The sequence below is a fragment of the Sapajus apella genome, unplaced genomic scaffold (assembly GCF_009761245.1).
Source record: "Sapajus apella isolate SASKATOON/1434 unplaced genomic scaffold, GSC_monkey_1.0 scaffold67, whole genome shotgun sequence".
In the NCBI taxonomy this organism is placed as follows: Eukaryota; Metazoa; Chordata; class Mammalia; order Primates; family Cebidae; genus Sapajus; species Sapajus apella.
In genome coordinates, this window is record NW_022437007.1 from 6928495 (window position 1) to 6951554 (window position 23060).

The window sequence follows — 23060 nt, forward strand, 5'->3', positions numbered from 1 at the left end:
ACTTTATATCTTCTCTTTTCCCTTTCAATGTCTTGTTGAAGAAACCACATAATTTGTTTTATAAATTATACACTCTAGATTTTGGTGATTGTATTTTTGTGCTGCCTTTCTTTTGCCCTTCTGTTGTCTACATTCCATATAGATTGGTGTTGAATTAATGAATAGATTTGGATTTGATTTATTTTGTCAAGTCTTCTTTGCAGATAGTGGTATGTTCTTTTATCAGAAGACACATCATATCTAGTTAGTGCTTCTCTTTGTGATAATAGCAGCTATTGATGTTCACATTGATCCACCACTTCACTGGGAATTGAAAAATGATATATTAATTATATCATTAATTCTTCATTTATTAGTTGGACCACTAATTTTAAGAGGATTTTCACCTCATGTTCTTTTTGGTTATCCAGGGGTACAGTTTATATGGAAAAACATAGCATTGCTTTTAATAAGTCCCATGACTTAATTTGCTAACTTTCCAATCTTATCTGCCACTATTTCCTCATACAGGGTGTGTGTGTATGTGTGTGTGTGTGTGTGTGTGTGTGTGTGTGTTGCAGTCTGGTCTATCCACTATTGGTTGAATATGACCCACACTCTTGTTCATGGTCTATTCCCTACTTCCTTTACTGGTAGAGATCACATAGGTCTTTCTTTGAATGTTGTACGGTGTGGAGCTGCTCATTATAATATTTGGTGCTGTATGAAACCACATCATATAAGGCTGGTTTCCATGGACCTGCCATTTAGGTCAAATTGGAAGAGGGGTTATCATTTTTACATAGATAAGAGGACATTCAGAGAATACTTCCTGTGTAATCAATTCTCAATTGATCTTTGAGCCTCAGTCATCATTTGAGATTTTGTAACTTGTTTCTTGATTCTGACAAAATGTCATTTCCATGCCTGGGACCGACTGTACTCTTGTTTATCAGCAAGTGTGTTTCCTTCCCACATGTTCCTTTGGCTGATCTGCACATTCAGTTCCTCTTTGACCATTCATGGAACATACTTCCTCTTTACACTTGGCGACTCCTTTCGATTTCACTCCTCCGAAGACAATCTAATCTAGGTAGTCTGTAAAATCTGCCTCCAGAAGTAGACCTGCTATATTCAACCTCCCTTGAAATGTTAGGCCTTCTCAAAACCTTGAAGATGGTTAGGAAAACAACAGTAGAACTATGTGAGCCTATAGCAACTCTCTTCTGGCTTGTAGGGTTTCTGCTGAGAGATCCGTTGTGAGTCTGATGGGCTTCCCTTTGTGGGTAACCTGACCTTTCTCTCTTGCTGCCCTTAGCAATTTTTCCTTCATTTCAACCCTGGTTAATCTGATGATATATATGCCTTGGGGCTGCTCTTCTTGACTGTCTTCGTGGTGTTCTCTGTATTTCCTGGACTTGAATGCTGGCCTGTCTTGCTAGGTTAGGGAAGTTCTGGATAATATCCTGAAGAGTGTGTTCAAGCTTGGATTCATTCTCTCTGTCACATTCAGATACACCTATCAAATGTAGATTAGGTCTTTTCACATAATCCCCTACTTCTTGGAGGCTTTGTTCATTTCTTTTCACTCTTTTTTTCTCAAATCTTGCCTTCTTGTTTTATTTCATTGAGTTGATCTTCTTCTGCTTGATCGAAAGATATCCTTTCTTCTGCTTGGTCAATTCGGCTATTGAAACTTGTGTATGCTTTGTGAAGTTCTCGTGATGTGTTTTTCAGCTCCATCAATTCATTTATATTCTTTTGTAAGCTGTTTATTCTCATTAGCATTTGTCAAACCTTTTTTCACAGTTCTTGGTTTCTTTGCATTGGGTTAGAACATGTTCTATTAGCTCTGAGAAGTTGGTTATTACCCACTCTGATGCCTGTTTCTGTCAATTCATCAGACTCATTTTCTATCCAGTCTTGTTCCCTTGCTGGTGAGGAGTTGTGATCCCTTGGAGGAGGAGAGGCATTCTGGTTTGGGGTGTTTTCATCCTTTTTGCACTGGTTTCTTCCCATCTTAGTGGCTTTATCTACCTGTGGTCTTTGTAGTTGGTGACTTTCGGATGGGGTCTCTCAGTGGACGTCCTTTTTGTTGATGTTGAAGCTATTTCTTTCTGTTTCTTAGTTTTTCTTCTAACAGTTAGGCCCCTCTGCTGCAGGACTGCTGGAGGTCCACTCCAGACCCTGCTTGCCTGGGGATCACCTGCGGTGGCTGCAGAACAGTAAGGGTTGCTGCCAGTTTCTTCTTCTGTTATCTTTGTCCCAGAAAGATACCCACCAGATGTCAGCCTGAGCTCTCCTTTATGAGGTATCTCTTTGGATATACGGGAGTCAGGGGGCTGCTTGAGGCAACAGTCTCTCCATTACAGGAGCTCAAGTGCTGAGCTGTGAGCTCTGTTGTTCCGTTCAGAGCTGCTGGGCAGATGCATTTAAGTCTGCTGTAGCGGAACTCATAACCGCCTTATTTCCCAGGTGCTCTGTCCTGGGAAGGTGGGGCTTTGTTTATAAGTTCCTGATGTGCTGCTGCCTTTGTTTCAGAGATGCCCTGCCCAGCAAGGAGGTAGCCTAGTCACAGTCTGCCAGCAGAGGTGTTGCTGAGTTGCTGTGGGCTCTGCCCAGCTGCTGTGTGAACTTCCTTGTGGTTTTGTGTATAGAGGTATAGTTAGAACTGCCTCCGTAATGGTGGCCTGCCTCAGTAATGGTGGCCTGTCTCTGTAATGGCAGACTGCCTTGGTAATGGTGTATTGCCTCGGTAATGGCAGACTGACTTGGTAATGGTGGACATACTTCTCCCCACAGAGCTGGGCCATTCCAGGTCCAGCTGTGCTTGCTGTGAAACTCAATCCAGAGCATTTCAGATTGCTGGTCTTTGTGGGGGTGGGACCAGCCAAGCCAGATCACCTGGCTCCCTGTTTCAGCCCCTTTTTGTTCAGTTGAATGGGCAACTCTGTCTCCCAAGCGTTCCAGTGGCCAATTGAAATGGCGCCCAGATTTGTGTGAGTTTTTGTGTGGAGACCTGCTGCGCCGACTGAAACAGCTGTGCTGGAGACTCGTGGCACTTTTCTGCCCAGGAATCTCCTGGTCTGTGGGCAGTAAAAATTCATTTGGAAATGTGGTTATCACTCACCTTCTGCGTTCTTGCTGGGAATTGCACTCCAGAGCTGTTCCTATTTGGCCATCTTCAGGTGGAATTGAGGCTTGACTTTTAAGACCATATTCTCTCACTTCACAGAATTTAAGCATTTTCTTTATAAAGGCAACTTTAAGAAAAAGAATAGTCTATCCACACTGACCAATGTTCATTATAGAGGCATAGCTTATTAGATACCAGGCCTCAATAACCAGAATGTATCAGACAACATTCAGAAGTACATTCTGGTTATTGAGGACAGGTATCTAATAAACTATGCCTTTATAATGCACATGGGTCATTATAACATGTGCTAGTACATATCCTTTTCAGACTGATCTTTGTCCCAAAGCATATCTCTTTCATTAAGAAACATATAGATTCCTCATGTGTCTGCTTCCAACTTAAATGTATTCTGGGACTTAAATATATTCTTTCCACCTACTATCTAGCATTCATGCTCAGACATTACTGATGTTAATTGTTCTAAAGCCTCATCTGCATAACATGTAGAATAGAAAATTGGTTAACATAAGTCTTTGCTCTTGAATCAGTCTGAATTAAAGGAGGAAATATCTGATCAAATATGTTATCTTTGTAATTTCAAATTGCTCAGTGACAGCCAATTGAGCATTACTGGATTCATTCTAATTTTATTATTAATCGAAAGCACAGTGTATATTTTTAAATTTTGTGTCCCTTTTGCTTATTTCCACCCTTGTGGTGAATTTTTTAGACTGTTGAAATTGATCAGTGCATAGTTAGTATGCCTCAGTTTTAAGTCTGGTTGTATGCATAGCTGGGCTAGAAAGAGCAGAGACTTGAGGAAGCCTGTGTGATATCATAAATAACCATTTGAGATTCAAACATTGTTTAACACATTGCTGGAAGTAGCTTTTGGGATTGGCTTCTTCACTAATCCTGTGCCATTGAACCATAGACAGTCTGAAACCAACCTTGACTGGTATGTTCTAGCGAAACAGGAAGTCAAAGCATTGAACCTCTGAGTAAGCCTGGTGGGATGCAAATACAACAGTTTTGGAAAAGTGAACATGATAGTATTTTCAAAAGAACATCTGAGAGGGCAGACAGATACTCATAGGGCTCAATGTATATGCTTTTTATGTTATATGTTTTTTAAAAATTTATGGTTCATTATTGGCTAATGAAGAAGTGGATTCAGAGAGGGCTAAGGGTTAAGTGAGAGCTGGTTCAACCAGTGCAAAAGTAGGATAAGTATTCTATTAGTTTCATGCTCTTCTCAACCATATTTATGATGTTTATGGACACATATCACTAAGAGATATATGGAGCTTCCTATAGTTACTACTGTTGTATGATCAAATTGAATGGTTTGGGGCAATGGTTTTTGTATGCCTTTCAGAGGTTCATAAAGTCAAAACTATTTTCACAATAGTACTGAGATCTTACTTTTTTGCTTTTTTTCAGTGTTGATATATGCAGTAGTGGTTAAATCTGTTGATGTTTTGCACAAATAAAGGCAGGCACCAAACTACCAGTGGTCATTGTACTCTTCACTGCCACTGCAGCCACAGGAAGAAAAATAGCACATGAAATAAATGACAGATTCTCTTAAAATTTTTCTTGAAGCAATAAAAATATATTAATTTTTTAAAAACCTCTACCTATGACTCCCTGTCTTTTTCTAAAAATATACATATATTATTGCATTTTAGGTTCTGGGGTACATGTGATGAACAGGCATAGGCACATACATGGCAATGTGGTTTGCTGCTTTCCTCCACATCACCTATATCTGGCATTTCTCCCCATGTTATCCCTCCCCAACTCCCCACCCCCTGCTGTCCCTCCCCTAGTTCCCCCCTACAGACCTCAGTGTGCGATGTTCCCCTCCCTGTGTCCCTGTGTTCTCATTTTTCAACGCCCGACTATGAGTGAGAACATGTGGTGTTTGATTTTCTGCTATTGTGTCAGTTTGCTGAGAATGATGGTTTCCAGGTTCATCAATGTCCCTACAAAGGACACGAACTCATCATTTTTTGTGGCTGCATAATATTCCATGGTGTATATGTGCCACATTTTCCCTGTCCAGTCTATCATCATTGGGCATTTGGGTTGGTTCCAAGCCTTTGCTATTGTAAAGAGTGCTGCAGTGAACATTCCTGTGCATGTGTCTTTATAATAGAATGATTAATAATCCTTTGGATATATACACAGTAATGAGATCGCTGGGTCAAATGGAATTTCTATTTCTAGGTCCTTGAGGAAGCGCCACACTGTCTTCCACAATGGTTGAACTAATTTACACTCCCACCAACAGTGTCAAAGTGTTCCTATTTCTCCACATCCTCTCCAGCATCTGTTGTCTCCAGATTTTTTAATGATCGCCAGTCTAACTGACGTGACGTGGTATCTCAGTGTGGTTTTGATTTGCATTTCTTTAATGACCAGTGATGATGAGCATTTTTTCATATGTTTGTTGGCCTCATGTATGTCTTCTTTTGTAAAGTGTCTGTTCATATCCTTTGTCCACTTTTGAATGGGCTTGTTTTTTTCTTGTAAATATGTTTTTGTTCTTTGTAGATTCTGGATATTAGCCCTTTGTCAGATGGGTAGATTGCAAAAATTTTTTCCCATTCTGTTGGTTGCCGATTCACTCTAATGACTGTTTCTTTTGTTGTGCAGAAGCTCTGGAGTTTGATTAGGTCTCATTTGTCTATTTAGACTTTTGTTGCCAATGTTTTGGTGTTTTAGTCATGAAGTCCTTGCCTATGCCTATGTCCTGAATGGTTTTGCCTAGATTTTCTTCCAGGGTTTTTATGATGTTAGGTCTTATGTTTAAGTCTTTAATCCATCTGGAGTTAATTTTAGTGTAAGGTGTCAGGAAGGGGTCCAGTTTCTGCTTTCTGCACATGGCTAGCCAGTTTTTCCAACATCATTTATTAAACAGGGACTCTTTTCCCTATTGCTTGTTTTTGTCAGGTTTGTCAAAGATCAGATGATTGTAGATGTGTGGCGTTGCCTGTGAGGCCTCTGTTCTGTTCCATTGGTCTATCTCTCTGTTTTGGTACCTGTACCATGCTGTTTTGATTACTGTAGACTTGTAGTATAGTTTGGAGTCACCTGTCTTTTTAATATCCTGTGTGTGACAAAATGAGAATGTATAAAGCATATCAACTATATCTCACAGTTCAATGGTCATCTTGAGGAAACCACTCATGTAATTGTTTGAATTGTGAGCTGAGCTAGCTGCTTTTTTCATTAAATGCCATTTTAACTTGAAAGAACAATTCCACTTCTCTTATTTGTTTGGAAAGTATAGCAAAATCCTTTAAAAGATGTAATTTATATTAACATATGATATGTTATTTTTATATGAATTTAATACATATTTGTTTTTTAAATTCTTGGCTTTAATTCTTCATTTAATATGGTAAATAACTACAAATGAATACTCTTGGGGGTCCTCAGTAATTTTTAAGAGTCAAAGAATTCTGAAATCAAAAGTTTGAAGTCCATTGCTCTAGGTTATCTTTTCTGAAATAAACTCCCTTTTGTCTATAGAGGATCTAGTAACTTCAAAGGTTTTACATTTCTGTGATTCTTAGATTCTGTGATTTTAAGATTTCTACAAAAGAGTGGGTACGGAAAAACAGAGCTTTTAGTAGTTAGCTATCTGCATTCTGTTTCGATGGGTGAGCTGAGTGGAGCTGGTATGCATTCTTTGATTTCTTTCAACTAACATTTATAGAGTACCTGCATTGTACAAAGCATGATGCTGGTTGCTGTAGAGAATACCCAGTGAATCATACTTAGAGGCATTAAGTTGTAATCTTCATGAAAGCAAGAACTTTGTCTTTTGTAGCAGGGGGAAGCATCATGGTAGGCAAGAGGATGTCTTTTGAAATCCACACGAGTCACTAGTTTTATCTCCTTAGGCAGGTTGCTATCCTCTGTGAACTTTTTTCTTCAATTGTAAGATGGGGAAAATACATACCATTCTGGATTATTCTGATGATTATAAACTTTTAATGTAAAGTACTTTAGCAGTGTTCTGAAATATTTAACCAGCTTATATAAAGGGCTTGATTTTATAGCTATTTGCTAACCCAAGGAGCACAGAAAAGTAGATTGGAAAATTCTATACATATATGTAAAAGTAATTTTTAAGAAAAGTGTTAATTCATAAAAGCAAAATTGATTTTTAGTGACCAGAAAATAATTAGGCTGTCAAAATTAATTTATTTTTTAAAAGAGAACTTATTTTTATAAAAATGTATAAGTTCAAATAGCTATTAAATTTGTTTGCTACATTAGGTTCTGTTAACCATAACCAAAATTGATTTTTAATATAGTCATTTAGCTTATCTTTACTTATTTTTGTCATTTTACTTCAAAAATCTATATTATAGAAAAAATAAAATTGATAGAAATTCTATATTAATAATAAAAGTAATACATATTGAGTTAAGCACAAAAAGGTTTTCAGTGCTACTATTCCTTCAGATGTAAATGAACACGTTTTAGCTTATTTCTAATTCTATTTTATAGATTTAGTTCCAAGTAGTGGTGTTTTACTTCACTGAAGAAGATAATTTAAAAATTTTATTGTAGTAAGGTTTTTTCATTGCTATGTTTAATTTATTGCTTAATAAAAATTCATTCTATAAATCAGAATTTCATAAAATGCAAAAGAAATTTGTTTTAGTCTGAGTGTTCTTTTTAAATCTTTACAGGAAAGTGGATGTGTCTTTGACAGAGACTATTTTAATATATCTCTGCTTGTGCAAATTATAGAACATGAATTTTCTTTCTCCAAAAATAGATTGTTGCTTGCCTGGTGACTCCAGTCTTTCTGTGGCATAGTGATGTTTGGCTTCTGGTTCTTATTGAGAGGTGCAGTATATGGATTTTAATACAGAGGCAGAGACACGATGGAGCCTATGCCCATTGTTAGATTTCTATAATGCAGACTATTTTTACATTTCTCATCGTTCATCAACTGCTCTGAAAGCCGCATATGCATGCTCACTAATTTAACAGGCACCTGTTGTCATGGCAGCATAGAACAAGAATGAAATCCATTATTTTATGTGGTGAGAGTTCCCAAGTGATACGGGTGCTGGCGGGGGTGGAGCGGGGGGAATACTGTGGGCTTTTGCTTTGTGTGGCTTTCCAAGTAAGAGGCTGTGTCCATATTAACAAGTGCCATGGGGATTGTGAAATTTGTCTGAAGTTGCATTCTCTACAATCTGATGTCCCTTTGTACACTCACTAGACTACATGGGGCCAACTCTAGTTCCACTGATAATATGGCAACCATCCATGGTTTATATCAAGAAAAATTCATGTAGAGGAATCTTCCAATGTAAGTTATGAGCTCATAAACAAATAAGTCCATATATTTTTGTATCTGTCTGTCTGAAGAGGTACTGATAATGATAACAATTGTCACTGTTTTTTTTTTCCTTTTCAAAATAATTAAAATAATTATTGCAAATGGAACTTTTTTCTGAATGCGATATCCCATGAGATAAATCGGCTTGAAAGGAATCTTCCAGAAAACTACTAATTATAGAAAATAATTTCTTTTGGTTGTTTCTATCAGCCTGCCTTGTATGTATTTATTGAATGCCTAGTACATACATGGCATTATGGCAGACCCTCTGTGAGATATGAGGATTCATTATCCATGGTTAGTTAATTTAAACCCACGAAAGAAGCTAACCAAAAGCACGTAACAAGTATAGGCAATTCCATTGTTTGGCCAGTTCAGTTTTTTTTTTTTTTTTGTACTTTATTCAGTGGATGCTACATTAAAAAAAAACTCCATATCTTGATAAGCCACCATCATTTTGTTTATTTGACTCTTTATAATACAAGACAGTGCTTTGGAGGAGCATTGTAAATAGCCAAATACAAAGTGGATACCAACTTTTAGCAGGGTTCAATAACAAACATTTATTGAGTGCCTACTATTTGCTAGGCATTGGGTGAATCACTATGGTGAATTGTTAAATTCCACTAATTACATATCTTGTTGCATATTTATTACCTTCTCTCTGATAATGCATTTTTCTTTCTAAAGATACAGTTTTTAAATGCTAAAAACAAATCATTTGAAAAGAGATGGTAAGGAGCTTAAGACACTGATTTACCAAACCAGAAACACACAAACACCTACATACATACCTGCAGAATATACCCTCACTTAGACTCTTAAAGAGGTGGAAAACAGAGGTGGAAAAACAGAGGTTTATGTAATTTAACTAACAGGATTGAATGATAATAACATTTGGGTAATGTGAATTTCCGGCCTATGTTAAGAAGAACATCCTCATTTTACCCTCTCTAGCTGTCAAGTACATTCTGCCTGTGTTCCTTTGGTTTTCATTTCTTTAATGTTTTCACCTGATGCCCTACTCACTTGCCTTTGACCTTTCTTCCAGCTCTGCATGAGAAAATACTAATGAAACTTGCAGACACATAAAACATTTTTAGCTTTTTTTTTGTTTGTTTGTTTTAAACTGTACTTTAGATTCTGGGGTACATGTGCTGATCATGCAAGATTGTTGCATAGGTACATTCATGGCAAGGTGGTTTGTTGTCTCCATCCCCCCTATCACCTATACCTGACATTTCTCCCCATGTTATCCTTCCCCACCTTTTCTCCCACTCTCCCTCCCCTAGTCCCCGCTAACAGACCCCAGTGTGTGATGCTCCCCTCTGTGTCCACGTGTTCTCATTGTTCATCACCCATCTATGAGTCAGAACATGCGGTGTTTGATTTTCTGTTCTTGTGTCAGTTTGCTGAGAATGATGGTTTCCACGTTCATTCATGTCCCTACAAAGAACACAAACTCACCATTTTTTATGGCTGCATAGTATTCCATGGTGTATATGTGCTACATTTTCTTTGTCCAGTTTATCGCTGATGGGCATTTCAGTTGGTTCCAGGTCTTTGCTATTGTAAACAGAACATACGTGTGCATGTGTCTTCATAGTAGAACGATTTATAGTCCTTTGGGTATATACCCAGTAATGGGATTGCTGGGTCAAATGGAATTTCTATTTCTAGATCCTTGAGGAATTGCCACACTGTCTTCCACAATGGTTGAACTAATTTGCACACCCACCAACAGTGTAAAAATGTTTCTATTTCTCCACATCCTCTTGAGCATCTGTTGTCTCTAGATTTACAAATAAGCATTCAGAAACTTTAATAATAATTTTATACAGTAATTTGTCTGCTGAGTCTAACAAGATATTTATCTGGTATTTTCCATTTTAAATATTTTATTTCTCTAATAATTAATCATTATTTATTTATTTAACAAAACAATAGTCCACATAGAGAAGCGCTGACCAAATACGCTCATTGTGTCTCTAAAGATGTCTTTGGATTTCTTACCTTTATGCCTTTGCCTGGTTTTTAGCTAACACTGCCTGACTCTTAAAATTTAACTGTAATACCCTCTCCTCCATGAGTTTTTCTCTAAAATCCTATTGAAGTTATTTGTATTTCTGATGAATCCCTTATAACCAATATTTTAAATTCAGTATCATTTAACATTCTACACAAATGCACTTCCTTTTTTGCAGTATCACTTTGGAGACTATACCTGAGTGATACAATCAGGATGATTAAGAACATGGACTTTAAAGCCTGAGATATCTGGGCTGGAATCCTGAGTTCTGTCATTTAAGAGTTGAGGGGCCTTGAGAAAGTCAGCTAGCCCTTTTGTGCCTCAGTTTCCTCATTTATCAAATGAGACTATTGGTATCACCTATATCTTAAAGTTACTATGAGGATTAAATGAAATAATACATGTGAAGCATTAAGTATACAGTTCCTGGCACATACTAAACACTCAATATATGACTGCTCTTAATATTTTTCATTGTTAACATTAGCAGCATTACATATATAAATAAAATAAAAATATAGTACCTTTTATTGCCTTCATCCAAACATTGCCAGAAATCAGTTATTTAGTCATATTGTTTTGAGGAAAAAGAAGATGTGAAAAGATTGACACAATTTTTTGTTAGACCGGTTTTTGAAGACATAGCTGGCATGGATAGTGTGAATAGGGATGGAACATCTTTGGGTTTCTGCAGATTTCTAATGGTTTTGGGGAACCAGGACAGTGCGGCAGAGGCACCCTTGTTTAGGTACTGTAAGCATAATCTGAATCACTCATACTTTTTTTTCCTGCAGGCAAAACTAACACTACCAAAGGAAAACGGGATTAAAACAAATTTAGAAGAAGGAAATATATCTAAAAATATCCCACCACCACCAACAAAAAATTTGGTTGGAACACCTGGGTTTTCCTGAGTATAATTTTAGTTAGGTAAACATTGAAAAGATGTATTTTCCTAAGAAAGGAAAGAGTCATTTTATGGAAAATGGTGGTTGGCAGTAATTTTAAGATGCAGAAGATCAGTTTTGCAAAAGATATTCCTGTTTTAAAGAATGAGAAGATGTGAATTTGAACAAGCAGCAGTAATGAGGACTAACACTCACCATTGCTTAGTTGACAAAAATTTATCCCCAAATAGCCTTCTTTGTAGGATAATTACCTACACAAACACGTAGATGTGCACTACAGTGCTTAATCATGCAGTAGTTAAGTGATTGTTTTAATGTGTGTACTAAATAAGTCTATTAAAACCATATTATGGATTCATAGCTATGCAGGATATGCTTTATTAGGCTTTAAAAATAGATAAGCTGTCCTAAAAGTAAGCATAAATATGCTCAATATATAACTAAATTAACTGCCCAACAAAATGGCACTGAATTTAAGGGAGTAGATTATGTTTTTGTGGTCAAGTTATTTTTGGTATATTGAGTGAGAATTCAAAAGGAAGGTATAAACAAAATTCCAAGAAAAGCTGGAGAACATGAATTAAAAGGTACATAAGCCCTTGCTAGGCAAGGGTGATAATACAAAGACTTAATTTACTATAGTTGGAGGATAAGGAAAACAAAGTAAAATCTAAATTATTTGACACATTACAAGCTAATTTTCCATCTAAAGTATACACACAGTGTTTGTGCATGCACACACACACACACTGTATATATATATATATATATACACACACACACACACACATATGCCCACCAAGTATATATATATATACACACACACACACACATATGTATATATGTATACACATATGTATATATGTGTATATATGTATATATGTATACATATATGTATATATGTGTATATATATAGCACACACACACTATATATGTATACACACACACATATATATATGTCCACCAAGTATATACACACACACACGTGTGTGTGTGCGTATATGCATATATACACTTGGTGGGCATATATATATATATATATATATACACACACACACACATATGTGTATGTATATGTATGTGTGTGTGTGTGTATATATGTATGTGTATATATATATGTGTGTATGTGTGTGTGTGTGTGTGCCCATCAAGTACATATATAGATCTGAAAAAAATGAGTGGCAACATTTTCTAGAAAACAAGTTGGGCTGAACACACACACCTGTTTTCAATAATAATGTCTGTTAGATCTGAATGGCACAACAGTCTGTCAGGGAAGCGATGAAGTCATCACAGACTGTTGAGTGATTCAAAATTAGATCAGATGAAGCACTTCAAAAGTACACTGTAGCAAACAGTCTAAAGTTGGTAAGGCAATAAAAAGATGACCTAAATCAATCTTTTCCACCTTTAACTTTTAATGCTTTCATGTAGTTTAAAAATAGAAAATATATAATGTTTACAGAAGTACTGAAGGGGCCTTATCTCTAAAGAGCTTATTATTAACATAAATATAGGATACTCACGGCTTTGTTATAGAAACACTACAAATGTAGTTATGTATCTTAGTCCTTTCCCCACTACTATGAAATCCACAATGATGGAAGAGCTCAGGATTTGAAGAAGGATTTAAGAAATGTTTGGTAGAGTTTTCTTTAAGGGTTAAATTCAAAACACATGTGTCCAATATAATAGAGTTTGATATTGTAGTCAAATTTAATAGTCAAATTTAAATAAGAGATAGGGTTTTTCATTTTTAATGTCAATATAACTAGATAAAACATTGATGATGATAAAAATGAACAGATTATTTGAGAATCATTAGCTAATCTGTATTTTAAAAAAGAGGTGATTGGATGGGAAGCAGCTTTTAGAAAAGTTATTTTTCATGTTCTATCTCACCTTAAATAATTGGCAATCAGGTGCAGTATCTTTTGTATCATTTGATTTCTTTTATATTCAAAGTCAGTGAAGGTACTGCATACAATGACTGAAATTGAGAAGAAAGGGCTCAATACATTTTTATAAAAGTTTCTAATTTGTGCTTTTTTCATTTCATTTGCTATTCTAACCTATAGTGATTTCCTTGGGGCGCTCTAGCTCACTTTGGGAAACCTTCTTATGCTCATGTCAAACAAATGTACATTAACAAGCAGTGGTTCAGAATTAGATCAGGTAACTTACTGTTCCCTGGAGTCAGCCTCTGTGACTTTTTGGATAAACTACAGATTAGACTTTTGGTCCCATGGATCAGCAGGTTGGAGCCAATCTTGACAGAACACTCCTTTTCTGTGACTGTTTCTAGGCTAACAGTGTGCCCTTTGGTGCAAATGCTTGGTCGCTCACTTGCCACCCATGTGACCAGATTTACATAAACTTTATAGAAAATTGGCTTATGCTAACTTCTCTTACAGTCCTTGATCTCAAGCATGCTATTAGATACAAGGTCTGTTTACGTACAGAAAGCAAAGAATAAAGTCTTTTGTCCAGTTCTTGAAGCTTGCTGTGGTAGCTAAAAAAAACTAAATGACCACTTCAATTTCCATTGGAAGTGGTAATGGTGGAGAGGTGCTGACCATGGGCAACATTTACCTTGGTGCCTAGTTCACTGATAGGATACAGAAGATGTTCAATAAGCGTTTGTTGGATGAATGAATAAATGATTATTCCAAAGTAGACTAAATTTTGGCACTGCTTTTTTGCATCCCTTTCTAAGCAGCTGATCTCCTAGACAGCTCCATGGGATCTGCAGAAACACGAGAGGAGGAGAACAAGATGGGAATTTAATGCCAAAAGAATTAAAGTGGCAGTGTCTGTGTAGTCATCTTTTGATTCAGGAGCACACAAACAAACTTTGACTAGTTAGCCTTAAACCGTTCAATACAATATACTGGTGGGGGATATCGTGGAATTTTGGAGACAAACAAATCTATGTCTAAATCCTAACTTTGCTACTTATTTACTAATATTCTACCCAGCGCAGGTTACTTAATGCCTCAGAGGCTGAGTTTTTCTTTATTTAAAGTAGACAAATTACTCTTTATGTTAGAAGCTCGTTTTGAGGTAAATAACTTCAGACAATATGTTGGTCTGTCTCGATAAGAGTCATGGTGATTTTCATTTTTTGGTGTCTTACAGATGCTTGGGTCAGGGCTGCAGGATGTACACATATTTTCATAAATCTTTCTATCAGCTGTGCAAGGTAAAGAGTATCATTCCTGTTACCCGAGCATTTAAATTGAGAGTCAGTGATGAAAATAAATCTACACAAGGTTGCAGAGCTAAGAAGTGTGAAAGCAGAGATTTGACTTAAATTTACCTAATTTCTTTGCCCACGCTGTATTTTACCTGATTCATAAATATTTCTTTCCTTGCCCAAAAGAAATGGAATTAAACAATTCTTTTTCTAAATAATCTGGTTACCCTATTCTATAGGGTGGTATCCCTAACTCCCATAATAAACCTCAATAGGCCCATTGTGTTCATTCTGCTCACTTATTTAGAATCTAGCTGTGGCCTCCATTTACATAGTGCTTTTAGTTTTCATGATTGGGTCGCACATCTCTTCAATATATTTCTTCTATGTAATTTCAAGTTAGATTACTGTAATACTGAAGTCCAGATAGGCTAGGGGAAGCAATAAACTTTTTGTGGCAATGAAGTAACTCCAATTTTCCATAAACTAGCCAAGGGAGAAAACAAGACAGAACCTTCTAGATACATAGAAGTGCAACAGTGTTTCTTGTCTTCCGCTTGGAGTCAGAGATTCTGCTGGCCGTGTGTCTGTATGTGATGTCAGTGGGAACTCTGAATATTTAGGGTGGAGATGCCTAACTTGGATCATCTGACTTTGGATCTATTAGCAGAAGCTGGGAATGCTTATAACCATGACTGAGTCAGAAGGATATGAACCTTGGACTTATTCTGACAGTTGTCTTTAATTAAAGGAGCCTGGCCCTCTTAGATTCTGGCAAGTCAGCTATTCAGAAAGCACTAGTCGTTGAAAATCTTGTTACTTTCCCAAGTTTTGTTTTCACTCAGCATCTTGGTTTTGTTTGTGTTTTCCATTTACAGATTTATAATCGCTTAGATACAAATTGCTGTGGCTTCAGACCTCGCAAGGAAGATGCCTGTGTACAGAATGGATTGAGGCCAAAATGTGATGACCAAGGTTCTGCGGCTCTAGCACACATTATCCAGCGAAAGCATGACCCAAGGCATTTGGTTTTTATAGACAACAAGGGCTTCTTCGACAGGAGTGAAGATAACTTAAACTTCAAATTGTTAGAAGGCATCAAAGAGTAAGTTTTATAGCCACATCTGCAGAACATGACTTTTATATTAGATAAGTAGCAAGGTTCTGAGAAAACTCACATCTTACATCTGATCGTTTTAACCCTTGAAAGTAATTATGAATGTGGAATCTGGAAATGGAGACCCAAGAAGGGAAATAAACTCAAGAAGAGCAGAACCAGAGTGCATCCCTGACATCTCTGTCTCCAACCAATACCACCTACATAGCTCATGCTACATTTCACATTCATTGTGAAAATCCATGTGGGTTATATTAGAAGAATGCAGGGACCTCTGGCGTAGGATTTGGCAGAGAAGGGATAAGCAGGTGGCAGAGGCTCCACTATTAGGCATAAGATAGGACATGGGAAGAACTAATAGACACGCAAATATTGACATGGCAGAATGTCCACATTCATAATAAACTCAAGTGACTTTTATGGATGCAGTAGAAAATGACAGCCAATCTGGTAAGTAAGGCATAGTCTCAAAGGACAGCTGGCTGTTCAATTCAGCAGGAGGATTTTTCAGCATTTTGAAATCCTTCTAGCAGACATAGATTAAGGGGAAAAGTATCTAACAACTGAAAGGGAGGGCTTCTGGAGGCTAGTTAGGATTGACCAAGAATTCAGGGAAGATCTCAAAGATCTGGGGACATCTGGCAAGACTCAGAAAGAATGCAGAGTGGAGAGGGAACGAAAGAAGGAGTTCTGCAATGCAGAAGTTAAAATACAGTGACTGCCCATGGCACACTTGATCTGACGCCTGCTTGGAAATAAAGGAAATTAAAACACTTAGTAATGGCAAGAACCCAGCTATAAAGCGTGAGCTGTTCAACCCCAGCAATGGAAATTGTGGCTGGATTTCAAGCTCCACCTCATAGTGGGCAGAGCCATCCTCCTCCATACTTCCCACCTTAGTCAGAAATCATATTGACTAAGAAACTGCCGTAGGGTGGAGACTTAAAGGGTTCATTGGTAAAATAGCTAACCAGCTATGCGAAGCGAAGTGACTTCTGGAAAGGTCATGAGCAAGTCTAAAATTGAGGTAGAACCCAGGTCTTCTAAATCCAAGTCCAGTTTTTTTTTTTTTTTTTTCCTGTAATAACTGTGGTGTTCATGCTCTGTTATTATTACTGTTGTTAATATTCTGGAGCATATTTCAATCATTCTTCCTGAACAGTATGACTTACATGGTGTGGATTTTTATGTACTTTAGTAGTAAAAGCAACGCTGTTCTTGTGAGAGTTTTATCAGACCCAATTTTATAAGTTTTTGCCAGGTCCTGCCCTGTTAATACTTGTTTCTCATATCTCTTTGTAGATTGAAGGCAGGATACGTGGCAAGTTCTCTCTTTTAAGCTAAGGAAATTTTATGTATGGGAAAATTTACTTTCCTGAGACATCACTTACTAAGTTGATATTACAGGGTCTTCTTAAATCCCTAGATTCCCTCTTAGAATTAAGAGTGCCTGAAGAATACAGTTCATCCGTTTCATACATTGATGTAAATGTGAATATCTTTATTTCTTCTTTCAAAGAAGATTTATGAGGAGTAATGGGTTTGAAGTTAAATCTTTTTTGAAAATATAATTCATACATTGAAAAGCAAAAATGAAGACTTTTCTAATCCTAGATTTATGCATTGAATATTCCTACTATTATAGCAATGTAGTACAGAGACAGGTAATATTTTTGCTTTCCTTTATGAAAAGGATTAGTCACTAAAGAGATCCAGTGGTTTTAACAATTTCATCTCATACATTCTGCCACAGCTAAATTAGTTGAAGGGCTATAGAATTGACAATTCATGGATTATGAATACTTCACAAAGCAAAAAATGCTACTTAATACTGGAGCCCCTAAAATTTAGGGCCGAAACTATATTGTAATGTCTTCAGGGAACTCAGAGCTTCTTATAAGCATTCTTTCATTCCAGACTTAATCACACGCCTTAAGCATGTCCAGCACTGTGGTCTTTGTTTTTTCTGCAGCATCAGAACTGCTAGAGCACCTGACCCTTGGCTTTCAGGAACCCTGTGTGCCATCTCCATTGTGCTCCATTGGAATTTGGAAGAGGTGCTTATAAGGCCTAAAATTTCTGGCAAGGTGTACTCTTTAAACAAGTATATATGTTCTCACTACAGTTTTTGAGGTATAACTGAGTTTATTAGAAATTTACTATGAAAACTATTTTTACTGTGCCTTGTCAGCATTTTAATGAGAGCTGGGAAATGTCAAATTGGGGATTTAGCAAAATATTACTTATGTTTTTGATCCAGAAATTTTGCTAAGTCCTTCAGATTATGTATATACCTGAATCCTGGCTTTTTACTTTCTAAATGAAGAAAAGCAAGCACAATGCACTCTTTTAAGGTAATCCAGCAAAGACCCCTCTAAACTGGTTTTAGGTTTTCCAAAGAGACTCATTCTGGAACTAAAACTTTTCTCTGAAACTTGAGTTTTGCTAAATTTATTTGAAAACAACTTAATACTCCAGTTAAATAAAATGCTCCTAAATCCTCAGAGTTCCAGAAGCAGGATATGACTTAAAGACAATTCTTTCTTCAATTCGATGTTTTTGAATGATTCTTCTCTCATTTTAGTATATATATTTGATGATTTCACATTTAAATTCAGTTGTGTAACTTCTACTCAGGCAGTACTTTATTGAAATTGTCACTATCAATTACTCTCTCATATTTTCTTGCATAAAACCCCACCTTGGTACTTCAGAGGATACCATTCTGCTTGACAGATTAAAGGGGTTTCCACCGTGAAATGAACCTAAGACTAAGAAAAGTATTTCTGCTGTCTAATAGAATCCTTTCCAATTCTATGCCTCTGTTTGACAGTATAGAATGACCTTAGGTAAGAATGTCTGTCATGTTCTGAATGGCATAGAATATTCAACAGAATATTCAGTTCACTTGAAACACTTTCTTCTAGTTTATTATTATTTAGAGAAGTATCATCTTGGCAGTGACAAAAATGTTTTGGTTCTCAAAGATACCACTTGATAATGTGATTTATGACAGATTAATGAAAGGCAGAACAATTGGGTAAGGAGTACTATTCCCAAGCAATTACTAAGATTGAAATATCATTTTATCTTTTCAGATTTCCCGCTTCTGCAGTTTCTGTTTTGAAGAGCCAGCACTTACGGCAGAAACTCCTTCAGTCTCTGTTTCTTGATAAAGTGTATTGGGAAAGTCAAGGAGGTAGACAAGGAATTGAAAAGCTTATTGATGTGATAGAACAGAGAGCCAAAATTCTGATCACCTACATCAATGCGCACGGGGCCAAAGTATTACCTATGAATGAATGACAAAAGAATCTTCTGGCTAGGGTGTTAGATATATTTATGCATTTTTGGTTTTGTTTTTAAATCGAGCACATCAACCTCAAGCCCATTTAGCAAGGAGGCAGTGTAGATGAATACATAAAATAAATGACTTTAACCAAATAGCTATAATGGGACTGAGCGCTGTATGCAGACTTTAAAAGGTCTTGAGAAACATACTACTTGAGAAATGTTTGTTTATAGTTTTCTCTAACATCATGATATGTGTGAGTCTGAACATCTGACAACAGAATAGTTTTAATTATTATTCTAGCTAAGTTTTAAAAACATTTGCCATGTTGTTTAATAGAAAAGTGTAAACCAGAGGTACTGACTCCATTAATAAACTATATTTTATGCCATTTTGACTGTTCTGAACAAATGCTAATGGATACGATTCTTGACGTTCTTCTGTTACTGATTGTTAACATAGAGCAGTCTCTACCCTACTCCTAGGAAACTCTACATTGGAACACTGAGGCCCATGCCCTGTGAGAGCATCAGAACTGACCATATATTTAAATAGAAATGCTGGTTTTATTTGCAAAATTACCAGTATATTTTCTATTGTGTCTATAAATAATCAGCCATTTAAATAACAAGAATCGCATTTTCCATTCCTTTTAAAAATTTTATTTTGTTACCAGTATGGAAATCATTTACATCTGACAGTTTATACATTAAAGAGTTTTGCTCTCTCTGTTTCAGTCCAATTTATGTCTAGTGGCTGAGAAATTAAATAGTGCTAAAGTATGAAGTTATCTATCTGAAAATGTACTTAGAGAGTATCATTTAAAAATAGGCATCTCTTTAAAAATTCAGTTACTTTTACAAAACATGTTGTATAATTTATGTATATTTATTAATAATAGTGGATGTCTTAAAATTCGTTCTATGTAATTATATTGAATTTGATTTAATGGTTACTGCCCAGATATTGAGAATTGGTCCAGATATTGAGTGTGTTTCAATATATTGTCTGGCTTATTTCAACATGTGTAATATGAACAAAATACGTTAAAACCTGCCTCTGATCAATTTTCCTCAATGAAAGCACATGACTAGAACTAAAACAGTAAATTTGGACAATATTAAGCCTCAAATTATCCTCTCCAAACTCCTTCTAACACTTTTTAAATTAGATTAGACGACGTGGACAAGTAGGTTCACGTGTTCCGTCTTTATGTCCTTTGCCAATACTGAAAATCATCACATATGGCAGTTATTCACACAGAGGTTTCAAATTCGGAATAGATTACCATTATCCTCCTGCCCTTGCACAATCCTCTCCATATTTAAAAGTTCAATTTGTGACTTTTTCATTTCCTGAAAGTTTGAGAATGTTTATAGCACATTCTATCCCATCTTTCCTCAGTTCGGTCTATTATTGCTAAAACACACCACATTTTCTTTGTTCTTGTTAACTCAATATCTGTGTGAAAGACAACTACGAACATTACAATAGAGGCAAGATCTGAAAAAAACTATAGATCTAATTGATACAAGTGTAAGGCAAAATGTCAAATAATGTGTTAAGATTAAGAGAAGATGGACCAAGGAGAGAGAGATCATTTGATCATCTAATTACAGCTTTTCTAGGCTCACATTCATGTACTACTTTTAGTACCCTGTGCTTACTCGTTGGACAACTGAGCTTTAGACTGTCTTCCTCTTCAATTTTCCCTCCATAGACTTGAGTGCCTCCCTCTGCTCCTGAAAATTTATAGCACTCCTCGGCTCTTCTGAATCTCCACTTTTACTCACCTTCACTGGGATTTTTAAGATCCTTTTCCTCTCTCATAATCATCCACTTAATGAAAATTAGCCTAACAAAAGTTTGGAGACTGGAATTCTACTTTGACTGAGCCACTGACTTGAAATAACTCTTTTGGCAAATTGCCTGACACCTTGTCTTACCAAGGTGGCATATTTGCATTTTTGCTGCTTAAAAATTTTTTTTTACCATCTTGATTTAAATTTATCATATTGATGGTAGGACTAACAGGCTTTTTTGAAGCTGGCTTTAATGTTAAGTCTCAGCTACAATGCTGTTGGGCAGCCTGGTCCTCCCACATGAGGGTTTAACTTTGTTTATTTGCCTCCAGTGATTCCAAAAAATGAAAAGCCCAAGAACACGTTTATTTTAGTCACCTTTGCTTTTTAACAATTTTGTTTTGTAATCAGTGAGTATTTAATGATTAATTATTTTTGACTAATGAATAGCTGAAGGTCAGGCTTTTAATTCTGATAGGTAATGTTTTTCTTTTGTCTTATTGAAACAATGAGAATACTCTGTATTGCAAATGCACTCAGATTATGCTGTGGTTTCATTCACATAAGCACAATATGTGTTTTATTTATAGCTTCATAACAAATTTAAACTATAATAATTTACTTTAGGAGACACGCAAAAGCTTATTCTTGTGTAACTTACTTTCTTTAAGCTAATGAAATGAAAATAAATATGTATGTTAAAAATCTATAATAAAACATTAGAAATTAAAGATATGTGCTTTTTATTTTGCAGATGAGTTCATTTGCTTTTGTAGATGTGTTTTTAAAAGTTAGGCATAGAGGAATGTTTGCTACCTTTATCCATGAAAAAAGAAATAGAGTCAAGAATTCTGTTGGATTGTGTTTGTGTGTGCATATATTTGATATCATTATTATATTTATAATCTTAGGACTTGTAATCATAGCCTGTTTATTCTACTGTGCCATTAAACATACTTTACCTTATATATAATGAATTTAATACCTAGATGTAGATTTATTTACACACTGTCTTATGAAATTCTTATGTTTAGATCAGCATAGAACAAGGTAAGACACATTTACAGCATTCATCTGAAAATTATTTGGAAATTGAACATGGATCAAATAAAGATGTTAAAAACCTTTTCTAAAAATTAAGTATCATAAACAATAATCAAGAACTTTCATTCATGAGAGATAACTAGAATTGACTTGTCAGATAAAGATGACAACAATTGACACTTGGAATGACTAGAGGGGGCAAGGACTGAAAAACTAACTCTTGGGTACTATGCTCAGTACCTAGGTGATGGGATCATTCACATCCCAAACCTCAGCATCATGCAGTATACCCAGGAACAACCCTGCACATGTACCCCTGTATCTAAAATAAAGATTGAAAAAGAAAAAAAATAAAAAGAAAGAATTGGTTTGTCAGAAAAATTATATGAAACTTGGAAATAGCCAGGAGAGAGTTTTTGGGTGTTCATTCAGTGCAATGCTGGGCTTAATTTTCTATTAAATGGTCTACTTAACAATGCAGGAGGGCAGAGGTTAACTTGTAGACTTTTGCTCCATAGAGATGCAAATGATTTCCTTCTGGTGCAAGAGATAACGTTAATGATTACAATTTATTAACTGTTGGGCATTAGCCATTTTCAATGTAGTTCAACAGTCTTATCCTAATATTGCCTATAAATATTTGGCTTTTGAAATACTCTTGTAAATGGTTTTTACTGTCTTACTGGTTCCATCATTAATCGATTATTTGAATAAAGTCTTTATAATCTATTCATTTTACATTTTCCTTGGAATCGGTTTTTCATCTTTTGAAAATTTTGCTTTAACAATCTTTTGACCACAGAGTCATATAATTTTATTTGCTTGAGAGCTATGATTTTAAATTTTTGAAAATTTTAGTTTAACAAAGTTTCAAAATATAGACTTACACATTTTTACAATTTTTTTCAGGACGGAGTCTTGCTCTGTTGCCCAGGTGTGCAGTGGCATGATCTCAGCTCACTGCAACCTCTGCCTTCTGGGTTCAAGGGATTCTCCTTTCTCAGTCTTTTGAGTAGCCCAGATTACAGTTGCTTGCCACCACACCTGGATAGTTTTTGTATTTTTAGCAGAGATGGGGTTTCACTATGTTGGCCAGGCTGGTCTTTAACTCCTGACATTAGGTGACCCGCCTGTCTGGGCCTCCCAAACTGCGGGGATTACAGGCGTGAGCCACCACACT

At 36.1% G+C, this 23060-nt stretch overlaps 1 protein-coding gene across 5 annotated transcripts in view; it reads left to right on the forward strand.

Moving 5' to 3' along the window:
- The window catches only part of GASK1B (golgi associated kinase 1B), a 51997-nt gene extending 30188 nt beyond the window's left edge, over positions 1 to 21809 (forward strand). For all 5 annotated transcript variants that reach the window (XM_032248571.1, XM_032248570.1, XM_032248574.1 and 2 more), the window contains exons 4-5: positions 15504 to 15730; positions 18841 to 21809. In XM_032248571.1, the coding sequence (XP_032104462.1) occupies positions 15504 to 15730; positions 18841 to 19048 (435 nt within the window). In that variant the 3' untranslated portion in view covers positions 19049 to 21809. The remainder of the gene's footprint in view (positions 1 to 15503; positions 15731 to 18840) is intronic.
- Positions 21810 to 23060: the final 1251 nt, after the last annotated feature.